The sequence below is a fragment of the Haliotis cracherodii genome, unplaced genomic scaffold (genome assembly GCF_022045235.1).
Source record: "Haliotis cracherodii isolate W230 unplaced genomic scaffold, xgHalCrac1.p SCAF_7, whole genome shotgun sequence".
NCBI lineage: Eukaryota > Metazoa > Mollusca > Gastropoda > Lepetellida > Haliotidae > Haliotis > Haliotis cracherodii.
The window spans coordinates 40,321,917-40,336,432 of record NW_027266330.1 but is presented as its reverse complement, the minus strand read 5'-3'; the positions used below and the strand labels follow the sequence as shown (position 1 = coordinate 40,336,432).

The 14,516-nt window shown below is 41.6% G+C and overlaps 1 protein-coding gene across 1 annotated transcript in view; it reads right to left on the bottom strand.

The window, feature by feature from the left end:
- LOC139447864 (zinc finger B-box domain-containing protein 1-like) overlaps positions 1-14,516 on the bottom strand; it is a 56,300-nt gene that overhangs the window by 20,527 nt on the left and 21,257 nt on the right. Inside the window, exons 4-14 of the mRNA XM_071229342.1 lie at positions 14,285-14,378; positions 14,102-14,147; positions 11,651-11,784; positions 11,281-11,376; positions 9,290-9,345; positions 7,382-7,436; positions 6,313-6,505; positions 4,338-4,526; positions 3,038-3,162; positions 1,584-1,669; positions 439-792 (exon numbers count right to left, since the gene is read on the bottom strand). Coding sequence (XP_071085443.1) covers positions 439-792; positions 1,584-1,669; positions 3,038-3,162; positions 4,338-4,526; positions 6,313-6,505; positions 7,382-7,436; positions 9,290-9,345; positions 11,281-11,376; positions 11,651-11,784; positions 14,102-14,147; positions 14,285-14,378 — 1,428 coding nt within the window. The remainder of the gene's footprint in view (positions 1-438; positions 793-1,583; positions 1,670-3,037; positions 3,163-4,337; positions 4,527-6,312; positions 6,506-7,381; positions 7,437-9,289; positions 9,346-11,280; positions 11,377-11,650; positions 11,785-14,101; positions 14,148-14,284; positions 14,379-14,516) is intronic.

Sequence of the window (14,516 nt, the reverse complement as noted above, 5' to 3'; positions counted from 1 at the left end):
GAATATTTTTCAAACCAATGATCAATATGGAAATTTAAACACCCCCCCCCCCAAAGTAGAATTGGTCTTAAGAGAGTACAGTATCATACCTAGATGATAATTGTTGGATCCATGAAGATCGGGGGTAGTATAGGTCTTCAGCAACCCATGCTTGCCGTAAAAAGCGACTATTCTTGTTGTAAGAGGCAACTAACGGGATCGGGTGGTCAGGCTCACTGACTTGGTTAATGCATGTCATCGATTCAAATTGCGTGGATCGATGCTCATGATGTCAATCACTGGATTGTCTGGTCCAGACTAGATTATTTACAGACTGCCGTCATAGAGCTGGAATATTGCCGAGTGCGGCGTTAAACAACAAATATACAAACAAACAAACAATAAACTGGATAATTGTTGTAAAATTTGAACCTTAAAATTAAACTGAGGTAAACCTACCCAAGTGTTGAACCTGCTCTACTGTATGCCCTTGAATTTGCTCGAGACTGTCGTCCAGATTTGGGTCTAACAGACTGGCGAGATTTCCTTGACACTGGCCTGGATTTGGGCCTGTCCAAGCCACTGGCCTCCTCAACATGGCCTACACTAGAGTCACACCGGACCTTCTGCTTTCTCCCGGACTTTCCCCTGGAGTCTGGCACAGTGTGTAGGACTGGCGTGTCACTATACAAGTCTACCACCACCGTCTCAGACACATCCCTGTCTGCTGCCTGGCCAGACCTTCTACTGTAAGACTTGGATCTTGGAGTCCTTGAACTGTCTGTTGCTGATCTGCTGCTCTTTGGAGATGTACTGTCAAGGTGCAGGACATTAAATGTTACATCTACTTTTTCTGTCAGTTCCTATACACGAATAAACAGATACATGGTCTGCCACGCTGTAGAAATGCTGCACCTAGCATTGGCATATAAATCAATGCCTATATACAGTTGAAGTTCAACAGTCAGAACTTTCATCTCAGGTAATGTAGAACGAACGATTGCGGGAGAGGGTGAGACAATCGGTATTGGGATGTGAGGTACAGGTAATTGATGTGTGAGGATTGTGAGACTATGCGGGGACATACCCAACTGTGCATCAAATGGACTTTGCAGTCAGACATTGCAGTGGTTGGATTCTAATGAGGGTGTCATCATTATTTAAATAACAACTTGTTTATTTCTTAAATACAATAACGCATTACTAAAGCTAACACATCATTAGTAATACTTGTCAACAAGCCAATGTAGGAACTAGTGTCATATATTATAGGGGGTGGTGGACAGGTGGAATTGGTCTACGGACTGTATCATAGTCTGCTGACCCCTCCCCCATTTCATGATAGATATTTTTCCATGCCCCCTCCCCCTGAATAATGTTCATAAAATTTTATGAAAAAAATAATATAAAAAACTAGAGAACTGTGTCATTTTATCATACCCCTATATACTGTAGTTGTGTTCTTTTTTCATGACCACACACGCCTCTCAAGCACCCACACACACCTGTCCCCAAAACCCCTCCCACCCTATAATAAATACCCAGTCCCTTATGATACAAGTTTGCTGCTCCAGCAAGTATGTGGGTGCAGGGTATGAGTGTACCTGTAGCTCTGCACCTGCCAGGCCTCGAAGCTGCTGACCTCTTGCACTTGGTACCTGTCTGTGTGCTCCAGGTGTCGCATCCGGGGCTGCAACAACATCACTGACTATCAGGGCACACACATTAGGAACAGCATCCAGTATTACTGTCAGCTACTGAAGATGCTCAGTGTTGTAGGAGGAGGCAACATAAATCACGACAAATTGAGCATTTTCTTCTTTCTGAATTACTTTAATAAGGCCCAAGAATGAATGTTTTTCGTACTGTACAATTTCAAAAATGCCCCAAGATTGGCAAATGTTAACAGGTTATACACTGATCAGGTCGGGTTAGGTGAAATGGGGTTTAACATTGTTTTCAATATTATTTCACTTATACTGTTTCTGTGGCTGCTTGTACTATTCCAGTCTTTATAATGCTAGACCACCGAGATATCATGCAGCAGTTTAACATGGAACCCCCACTCAGACACATTATGCTGACTTTGACCTTGATTTAAAACCCTTAATGCAGATGTAGCCAGGGAATCAAACCACCAACCTTTTGCTCTCCAGGCATACACTCTGTTCACTGATATAAACGGATGAAATACCCATGGATTGACATGAATGATGAGTTTAAGAGTCTGAGCATATGGTTATTTGTTTTCCTACCTGGGTATCATCTATGTTTGACACATAACTTCGGAGGTGGACGCTGACATAGTTCTGATAACTATTTACACAATACATAGATCATCACAAACCACTACTTAAAAAATGAAATAAACAAATTGTATCTCAGAGTTCCTATGCCAGTCTGTTGTCCTAATATTGGTGGTGTTATACCGAACATCTATCCGTCATGTTTGTTTGATGCTACTACTAAAGCTGCATGTGACAGCATCACTATTTGAAAAATATGGCGATAAAGCTAAAAAAAGCAGAAAAGATTACCCTGCTTGCATTTGTATGGTTTAATGTGATTAAACCTTGAAATTGAATATCAAAGCAATGCAGGAACGTAATAAATTGGACATCAACATAAAAAAGAATACTCAAAAATAGACGTTCCATAGAGGCTAACGGCAACCTCATCAGTGACATTGGTCGGAGCCTTGTTTTAGGGAACACATTGTATTCTGTAGCTACTTTGGAAATGAAACAATACATTTACTTACAATAACATTTTATTCCAACCTGTTATTTTAGCGAGGTGTCAAAAATGGCATCTGAAAAACTTAGAAACCGTTAGGGCCTACTAAGGAATGGGCTTGTGCACATCCTTTACCAAAACGGCGGAAGGTGTCCGGTATACTGCATTCTTGCCTGGTAGTGTTTACATAGTTACATTGATGTCCCTCATATAGGGTAAAGTTCAATGGAAAGTGACTTCAAACTTATGCCTGACAATGATATGATATAATACTGTTCCCACGAAGACATCAACATGCTGTTTCCTCATCACAATGACTCACCGGTGTGTCCTGTAGCTCGACAATTGACAGACTAGAGTCAGGTCGAGATACCTGAGACTTGTCGCTGCAGGTGTTGGCCACGGAGGCCTGGTATAAGGCAGTGAAACTCACTCGGTTCTCATCATCTACAAAATGTCACATCATAAACTAAACTTGGACTTAAGGCATTGTTAGGTAGGTGAAGAGGCAAGAAGTAGCCCTTAAATGTCTTTGTCATGATCATAAATGATAAACAATTGTTGTCAATAAAAGTTACATGTTTCCATAAACATTTAAAATACTTTTCTTACATGAGACATAAGACAAATTGAGACACAAAAACGTGATCAAATTTCTGAAACAGGTTTGACAACATAAGCTAAAAAAAGGCACATCACTTTTCATCCTGTTGCCAGTGCTGTTTGGGGGCAATAAAAAAACATAGTTTTTTCCTGCATCATACTAAGCATATGATAATGGTTGTCCATGCTATAAGCTGATATTGTTCAATAAATTATGACCACCCAAGAAACAATTCGTGCATCTGAAATTATCTGAATAGATTGATGTTCGACTTCTGCACCAACTGCTTACCAAAATAATTGGTCTAATTTATATACATTCAAGAGGTTATTGTCCAATCAAAACACTAGATATCTTAAGAACCTATCGAGATTTATTGATGAAATATTTAAAGCAGTAACAAAACAGAAAAGATATCACATATTCATGCATGACATACTGTCATCTTGCCACATATTAATACTTTGTTTACATGCTTGTTCTTTTGCACTCTTTTGTACCACCGCCGGTGGTTTGGAGAATAATAAACTGAAACTGAAACTGTAAATCACTTTTCCTAACAATGATGAATACAGTGTCTTTCCCACCAAATTCTAAAATCTTTTCTGCCCTGTAGGTACCTTACTTATTGAGTATAGTGCCATTGGCTTCAGGGCTGGTGCTGGTGCTGGTAATAATGACAACAGTGTACAGTGTAAAGTGGCACTTTCAAATGACAACTTAAAATTTTTCAAAACATTCACAATTCAAAGCCATGTTAAAAAGTCTAAAGGTGATTGGGAATAAAATCTCCTTTCACTTTGACGAAAGTGCTCAAGCTATTGTCAGTGTTACTGGTTAACATTAAATAAGTATGTTTCGATGATTGAATAGAGCCTATGTCATGTATCACATTGTGACATTGAGATGTGTATAACATTGCTCCTATGTGGTTTATTACATAACTAATGGTCTTCCTTGAGTACGCTGAAGTAGCGACATGGGCAGGTGCACTCACACCGAGGGCCCTTCCTTGTACCTGGGCTATATCTGCTGCGTGGAGAGGGGTAGTCGTCCTCCAGTCTTGGTGTCCCGAGATCCCCAGGGTCAGTGCGGCGATGTTTCTTCAAGAGCAGGCGGTCAGCGTAGCTGATGGTGTTGGTGAACGTTATCTGTGGTGAGTCTGGTTTGCTGGTCATTGTTGTTGCTGTGTGAACACCAGCAGCAGCTGTAGACACACAAACCACAGTGCACCATATTAACAGGAGCTACACATAGATACACAGACCCCACCATATTAACAGGAGCTACCCTTACAGACACTCAGAACACACCATATTAACAGGAGCTACCCTTATAGACTCTCAGAACACACCATATTAACAGGAGCTACACATAGATACACAGACCCCACCATATTAACAGGAGCTACCCTTACAGACACTCAGAACACACCATATTAACAGGAGCTACCCTTATAGACTCTCAGAACACACCATATTAACAGGAGCTACCCTCATAGACTCTCAGAACGCACCATATTAACAGGAGCTACCCTTATAGACTCTCAGAACACACCATATTAACAGGAGCTACCCTGATAGACTCTCAGAACGCACCATATTAACAGGGGCTACCCTTACAGACTCTCAGAACGCACCATATTAACAGGAGCTACCCTTACAGACTCTGAGAACACACCATATTAACAGGGGCTACCCTTACAGACTCTCAGAACGCACCATATTAACAGGAGCTACCCTTACATACTCTCAGAACACACCATATTAACAGGAGCTACCCTTACACACTCTCAGAAGGCACCATAATAACAGGAGCTACCCTTACATACTCTCAGAACACACCACATTAACAGGAGCTACCCTTACAGACTCTCAGGACACACCATATTAACAGGAGCTACCCTTATAGTCTCTCAGAACATACCATATTAACAGGAGCTACCCTCATAGACTCTCAGAACACACCATATTAACAGGAGCTACCCTACAGACTCTCAGAACACACCATATTAACAGGAGCTACCCTTACAGACACTCAGAACACACCATATTAACAGGAGGTACCCTTAGAGACTCTCAAAACACACCATATTAATAAGAGCTACCCTTACAGACTCTCAGAACGCACCATATTAACAGGAGCTACCCTTATAGACTCTCAGAACACACCATATTAACAGGAGCTACCCTCATAGACTCTCAGAACACACCATAATAACAGGAGCTACCCTTACAGACTCTCAGAACGCACCATATTAACAGGAGCTACCCTCATAGACTCTCAGAACGCACCATATTAACAGGAGCTACCCTTACAGACTCTCAGAACGCACCATATTAACAGGAGCTACCCTTATAGATTCTCAGAACACACCATATTAACAGGAGCTACCCTCATAGACTCTCAGAACACACCATATTAACAGGAGCTACCCTTACAGACTCTCAGAACACACCATATTAACAGGAGCTACCCTTATAGATTCTCAGAACACACCATATTAACAGGAGCTACCCTCATAGACTCTCAGAACAAACCATGTTAACAGGGGATACCCTTATAGACTCTCAGAACACACCATATTATCAGGAGCTGCACTAATAGACTCTCAGAACACACCATATTAACAGGAGCTGCACTTAGAGACTCTCAGAACGCACCATATTAACAGAAGCTACACTCATAGACTCTCAGAACACACCACATTAACAGGAGTTACACATAGATACACAGAGCACTCCATATCAACAGGAGCTACACTCTTAGACTCTCGGAACACACCATATTAGCAGGAGCTACACAGAGACATGCACCATATTATCAGGAGCTACACTAATAGACTCTCAGAACACACCATATTAACAGGAGATGCACTAATAGACTCTCAGAACACACCATATTAACAGGAGCTACACCTCTCACAACACTGGTGCTCCACTATCAGCAGCTGTAGACTCACACAGTCTTTCAGATCACTCATCACCACCTACCTTTGGTTTGCCGGGGAGAGACGGACATGCGAGGTGAGACGGTCGGTGAGGGGATGTCATCACCCTGCCTCCATGCCAGTAGAGCAGCTTGGAAGGAGGCAGCACTCTCGGCTTCGTTGTACTGACCAGTCAACAATTCCCCCGCCGACTCGTATGAACCACTTGCACCCTCTGGGCCATTTCTCTCTGATTCCTATCAACAAAGTACATCATGCTCACACATTAACAAGTTCTCAGCATTTAGCAGTCCCAGACAAATTTTGCGATTCTGTGAAGGCGGGAAGATTGCAGAAAATTTGCCATTTGTGATCAGTCAACAGACTAATGTATAATACTTTCAAGCTATTCTATCAAGTTTTGCACTCGAATGATTCTCCAAGATTGAAATATGAATCCTACAATAAACATTTTTTTTAACGTTTTTGTGGTAGTATGACTTCATAACTATGTTTACACATAATCATAATGGAAGAGATTAAAATTATTTTTTTTAAACAAAATCAGTTTGTATATTTTATAGGGGGAAATGGTCCTGTTTTTACCACAAATATTACCGCAGATTTCACTGCAGAATTTGTCTGGGACTGATCTTGCCATGTAGACATACATGTAGTGAATCTGATGGCAGATGAGGTGTTTTTCTACATATATCTTACATGTCCCAAATGTCTTGTAAATATACCTTTCATGAACATAGTCCTGACTATAATTCACCATCAAGTGTCAACTGCTTTAGTAGTGTGGCACATTTGAACTATTGATATTTTACACAGTCAGCAATATTCCATCTATTTCACAGGAACCTCTAAATAATCAAATCTGGACCTGTCATTCCAGTGGTTGGTAAAGCTATATGTGTGTGTTTGTGTGATTGTCTACAACATACTACCTTTGGCATTTGGTTTTTCAAAAGGAGGACAACACCCACCAAAAGATCCGCCTACGCCACCCTCTTTTTAATCAGCTCTTGCAACAAGCATGGGGAAGTGAGAACCTATTCTCATCTGGATTGGATGGAATGAATGACTTGGTATGGAGCTTTGTTTGTTGACTGTAGCCCTCAACGTACCTGGAACCTGATGGTGCTGGATACTGCGCCTACTGCCGGGGATGGCTTCATCTCTCTACAACATCACAGAAGGATCATCATGTGATCCAAACAAAGGGCATGACTTGGGACAATAGTGACACTTCCACAAGCTGTATCTGCATTAACCCTTCAAACTGTTTGTGAAGGCACAACTACAGCATTGTGGATTTTGTTTCATAGAGCAAACACTGGTGTCAGTACGCCCATTCACCAAAACAATCTCGACACTCACGACAGCACAGCTATAAGTACTTTGTGGAAAGGGAATCTTAGTGCTACATTGTGACTATCATGCCTAAACATAAACATACATTATCCTGACGTTACACCAGAGCTAATGTTTCAACAAGGCCCAAGTAAGTGTGTACAAACTGACGGACACCGAGACTGCACAGTTACAGTGAGGGGGTATTGGGTCTGAGACTAAGCTACTCAGGGCTAGATTTAAGGAACTTGATAGAACTTGCACCAGTTGCATGTTGACATGAAAACCAAGTTGCACCAGACAAAACCAGGTTGCACCCTGGTCCCATAAATATATCAAAATTGAAACACAGGCTGGTCTGCTGTTGCCCGTGTCACATAAGTTAATGATGAATTGCCGTAAAGCGTAACAGGAACATGTGCAGATGTTCTTGAACTCATCACAGTTTGAAGATGTCAAGCTAGGTGTTTCACGATAAATTGAAATATTGATATATTGCTATTGGTAAGCACTTAAAGTCAATAAATCGATTGTTAAACCAGTTTCCGATCAAAAGTATCGATTTCAGTTAGGTACCCCGGTATATCGATAGTTTCGATTGTTTTACAGTTTCAATAAAATACATGCAATGCTGTTCAAATTTGTTTTTTCTTTTGATCATGTGTGGTAGTAATTTGCACATGGTAATGTGGAAGTTTCTTTTTCTTAACTTATTAGAGTAAAGAAAAAACAAATCAGTCATATCTCAATCTTTACTTTTTATTTGTTGTTATGGTTATCACATTCAAAGAAAACTTCAGTTCCAAGGTTTAATTCAACTCTAAAATCCATCTAAAATGATACACTGAAAACTATCGATATTTATTACAATAGCTGCTTGCAATATCAATAGTTATCGCAATAGTTTCTTTCGATATCAATAGTTATTGCAATAGTGATTTCCAGACCAATAGTCACCCCTATGTCAAGCCAAGAAAGCATGACAAATTAACTGAACACAGGGATATGTGACGTAGTATGGTAAAAAAACCTTTATAGGTAATGAGTGTGTTCATAGGTGGACTTTGGGAGTGGACAAGTAAGGGTTAGTACAAGTAAGGGTTAGTACAAGTAAGGGTTAGTACAAGTAAGGGTTAGTACATGTAAGGGTTAGTACAAGTAAGGGTTAGTACAAGTAAGGGTTAGTACATGTAAGGGTTAGTACAAGTAAGGGTTAGTACATGTAAGGGTTAGTACAAGTAAGGGTTAGTACAAGTAAGGGTTAGTACAAGTAAGGGTTAGTACAAGTAAGGGTTAGTACATGTAAGGGTTAGTACAAGTAAGGGTTAGTACAAGTAAGGGTTAGTACAAGTAAGGGTTAGTACATGTAAGGGTTAGTACAAGTAAGGGTTAGTACAAGTAAGGGTTAGTACAAGTAAGGGCTAGTACAAGTAAGGGTTAGTACAAGTAAGGGTTAGTACAAGTAAGGGTTAGTACATGTAAGGGTTAGTACAAGTAAGGGTTTTGTACATGCACTTGGTGCATGTAGGCATTCATATTATGTTGCATTTTTCAATAATAGGTTGCACTGGTGCATGTTTTATATAGCTAAATCAAGCACTGCTACTGCGAGGTACATTATTTCATATATTCTTCATTTATTTAGAACTATTTTCTGTGAGATTGAGTTATTGTTTCCTTACCTGTGTGAGGGTGGGGGCGTGGGGCGGGGAGACATACACTGCCGGGGACCGGATGCCTGCAAGTAAAAACAAATGGGATCAACTCAAACACAAGCAACTGAGCTGATGTCCCAGCAATTGTTATGCTGGTAGTTCAAGCAACATTCAACATCATCAGGGCACAATGTACAATCAGCCATCCTCAGTGACTGGTGGCTGGTAGCACAAGCAACATTCAACATCATCTGGGCACGATGTACAATCAGCCAACTTCAGTGGCTGGTAGCACAAGCAACATTCAACATAATCTGGGCACGATGTACAATCAGCCATCCTCAGTGACTGGTGGCTGGTAGCACAAGCAACATTCAACATCATCTGGGCACGATGTACAATCAGCCAACTTCAGTGGCTGGTAGCACAAGCAACATTCAACATCATCTGGGCACAATGTACAATCAGCCAGCTTCAGTGGCTTGTAGCACAAGCAACATTCAACATCATCTGGGCACAATGTACAATCAGCCAGCTTCAGTGGCTGGTAGCACAAGCAGCATTCAACATCATCTGGGCACAATGTACAATCAGCCAGCTTCAGTGGCTTGTAGCACAAGCAACATTCAACATCATCTGGGCACAATGTACAATCAGCCAGCTTCAGTGGCTGGTAGCACAAGCAACATTCAACATCATCTGGGCACAATGTACAATCAGCCAGCTTCAGTGGCTGGTAGCACAAGCAACATTCAACATCATCTGGGCACGATATGTACAATCAGCCAGCTTCAGTGGCTGCCTGGAGGGGCACACTCCCATGTTACAATGGTATCTCACCTGGAGGGGCACACTCTCATATTACAATGGTATCACACCTGGAGGGGCACACTCCCATGTTACAATGGTATCTCACCTGGAGGGGAACACTCCCATGTTACAATGGTATCTCACCTGAAGGGGAACACTCCCATGTTACAATGGTATCTCACCTGGAGGGGCACACTCCCATGTTACAATGGTATCTCGACTGGAGGGAAACGCTCCCATGTTACAATGGTATCTCACCTGGAGGGGCACACTCCCATGTTACAATGGTATCTCACCTAGAGGGGCACACTCCCATGTTACAATGGTATCTCACCTGGAGGGGAACACTCTCATGTTACAATGGTATCTCACCTGAAGGGGCACACTCTCATGTTACAATGGTATCTCACCTGGAGGGGCACACTCCCATGTTACAATGGTATCTCACCTGGAGGGGCACACTCCCATGTTACAATGGTATCTCACCTGGAGGGAAACGCTCCCATGTTACAATGGTATCTCACCTGGAGGGGCACACTCCCATGTTACAATGGTATCTCGACTGGAGGGAAACGCTCCCATGTTACAATGGTATCTCACCTGAAGGGGAACACTCCCATGTTACAATGGTATCTCACCTGGAGGGAAACGCTCCCATGTTACAATGGTATCTCACCTGGAGGGGCACACTCCCATGTTACAATGGTATCTCGACTGGAGGGAAACGCTCCCATGTTACAATGGTATCTCACCTGAAGGGGAACACTCCCATGTTACAATGGTATCTCACATGGAGGGGCACACTCCCATGTTACAATGGTATCTCACCTGGAGGGGCACACTCTCATGTTACAATGGTATCTCGACTGGAGGGAAACGCTCCCATGTTACAATGGTATCTCACCTGAAGGGGAACACTCTCATGTTACAATGGTATCTCACCTGGAGGGGCACACTCCCATGTTACAATGGTATCTCACCTGGAGGGGCACACTCTCATGTTACAATGGTATCACACCTGGAGGGGCACACTCCCATGTTACAATGGTATCTCACCTGAAGGGGAACACTCCCATGTTACAATGGTATCTCACCTGAAGGGGCACACTCTCATGTTACAATGGTATCTCACCTGAAGGGACACACTCCCATGTTACAATGGTATCTCACCTGGAGGGGCACACTCCCATGTTACAATGGTATCTCACCTGGAGGGGCACACTCCGATGTTTCTTCAGAGCTCCACGGAGGTGAAATGCAGCAAAGCAGCCAGAACAGTAATGCTCTGAACACTGAACACATGTCTGAAACATGAAGCACTACGGTATAAGCAATAATAGCAGGAGCCACAAGCCAGATACAGTAAAAGAATGTTATTAGAATGCTTGTGTGTGATACATTGTCCCTGTCTGCCAGCACCATATAACACTGAGTATGGGAAAACATGACCTGCATCCATCTTCAATGAAGTTGTGGAAGGAAACAAGGGGAACTCATGGATGCATCGACTTACAAATATCTGTCACCATAGAGGGGCATTATCATGTATACAAGACACAGGGAAGAAATGTAACTGACCAGACAGGCTATTCGGTCCTCACACTGGCCACACTTGGGTCCCTTTGGTCTGTTCTCCTTCCCAGTTCTGGTGTTTTGAGATGTTTTAGCAATGTACTTCATCGTCCCCGGCTCACTGCTGCGACTTGGTACATCTGCAATGTGACGCATTGTGACGCATGTACTTACATTCACTCCGCATGAGCCATCATAATGTTGGTTAATGAGTATTATGATCTTGTCTGTAACACAATTTAATGTTCCACTCCAACAATTTATGACGATACACAATGATCCACTCTGTCAATGTATGAATATACACAATGATCCAGTCCATCAATGTATGAGGATCCACAATGATCCATTCCATCAATGCATAAGGATCCACAATGATCTACTCCATCAATGCATAAGGATCCACAATGATCTACTCCATCAATGTATGAGGATCCACAATAACCACTGTCAATGTATAAGGATCCACAATGATCCATTCCATCAATGTATGAGGATCCACAATGATCCACTGTCAATGTATGATGATACACAATGATCCACTCCATCAATTTATGAGAGAGTGAGTTTGGTTTTACGCCGCTTTTAGCAATATTCCAGCAATATCATGGCGGGGTATCAATTTATGATACACAATGATCCACTTCATCAATGTATGAGGATCAACAATGATCCAGTTCATCAATGTTTGAGGATCCACTCCATCAATGTATGATACACAATGATCCACTCTGTCAATGTATGGAGAATACTACAATCATTCTCGTTAGATACCATAGAAAGTTCACAAGTTTCGTAAAAAAGGTATCTAACAAGAATGAGTGTGGTATTTTATTTATTACCCAAGTTAAATACATACTTAAGTGTAAATACATAACAACTTTCATTTGTTGACAGACCTAACTGAAACCGGTTGCAAAATCTGGTTGTGCATGAATATTGATATAATATGTCGAAATATGGGCATTGTTGACATTTCTAATGCATATGCATTAACAACATGCGCCTGTAGTTGCGTTTGCAAACAAAACAGCACCGACGCTCAAGATACTTTTGGGAAGAATTTCTTCAACTAATGCCAATTCAAACGCCAAGTTGTTAGTACGCAGGACACCTATATGAAAAGTTGAAAAGTCACATTAGCGCCGCGCTTTGAATATCGGACCAACAGTCCGTCACCCGCACTGACGTGGATCAGTCTGTGCAATCAAAATGGTTCGGTTTCCTTGATCTATTAGCTGAATCAATAGCATGTCTGTACCATTTTGGAAGACGGAAATCAAGAGTGTTCTCTGAAGACATTCATGTTAACTGCACCACCCTATATTGACGACGTGAAAATCAACAAACTCAAGTCTGCTTGCAGGTCAGTGACAGCTTCGAACGATCACCACCGGAATAAGAAAAGACAACCGTGATCTACTCACAGAATTTTACACTAGAGATAGGGAATGTTACTGTTCACATCTGGGATATTTTGGGCCATAATCAGAAGTCAGGCACACCTCTACGGAGTTTTCGAATGATTTGTATCGGAAATGTTCACTTTGAGTGATCTGGTCGTGCAGTCATGCACAAACAACTCCCAAAACAGTGCCACAAAATTCTCTTCGAAGGGGACACTGGTGGTACAACCGGATCATCCCAAGTAAGTCTAGATATCTGTCCAGATAGTTTAAACTGACTTCATTTCACCACGCTTATCCTTTTACGTTAAATCAAATTGAAAGTTGCGAAAGTGGTCGGGTGCGTCACGCTCATTGGGATCCTCGATCTATTGATCGGTAGTCGTACATTGTAAATGGATATCTAGCTCGATTATATAATGTCTGTAGAAGCTCTATGCATAACTTATATAGAATGCAAAGCGAATTTGATGCATGTGACTATCTTGTTTGGTTTAATAAAGTGTAAATCTCTCTCTCTCACTGGAGATTGATTCAGTTCTGCCTTGTAGTTGCAAACTGAATGACGTCTCGTAATTTTCATGAATGAAAAAAGTAGTCCTGGTGTGACAGAGGTCACGGTTATCCAATCAAAACGAAAAAAACAAGGTCAACCTTGTTTCGACACACATGTGATGTACGGATTTAGTATCTTACTACCTGTATCTTCACCACGTGGGTAATAAATGATGATACACAATGATCCCCTCTGTCAATGTATCGTGATACACAATTATCCACTCTGTCAATGTCTGATGATACACAATGATCCACTTCATCACTGTGTACTACAATGGGGCCTACACAAAAAGAATGTTCACCTACAGATCTAGAGGTCATGTGTGTAGATTTATTTTCAAACTTCTCAATATTTTACTTCTTAACTAACAATTATCTATCAGTACAGGAGTCTTTACCTACAGAATATAGATGATCCGCTAATTAGCCAGTCATCAGTAACTAAGCTACGGAAATGACTTCAACCGATTAAATAATCATGATATCACTTTACCTAAAGGTTCATCCCTTAAAACTCTGATCCCTTTCTTCTTATGCTCCTGAAATTAAGAAACAAGAGAGATTTTTATCAGCAGCATAAACACCATGAACACACAACATAATGACTTGAAGCTTAAGTTTAGCTGTAGTTGGAAGAAGTTATGACTGCCTGGCATGGACACAGTTCTTGTCTCACCTTGCTGGAGCGCACCGGCTTGTCCAGGACATCGGTGGCATAGGTGGAGAGACTGCCGGACTGACCAGTACGCCAAAACCCTCCCCCATTCCGTCTGAAAAATACATACAAACATACTGTAAATTAAATGCGTCTGAAATTATTGTGTCTCCAAAAGAATGCAACCACTGGACCCTATATGAATGCGACACCCCCTCCTCTCAAGCATCAGTGGATTTCTATCTAAAGAAAA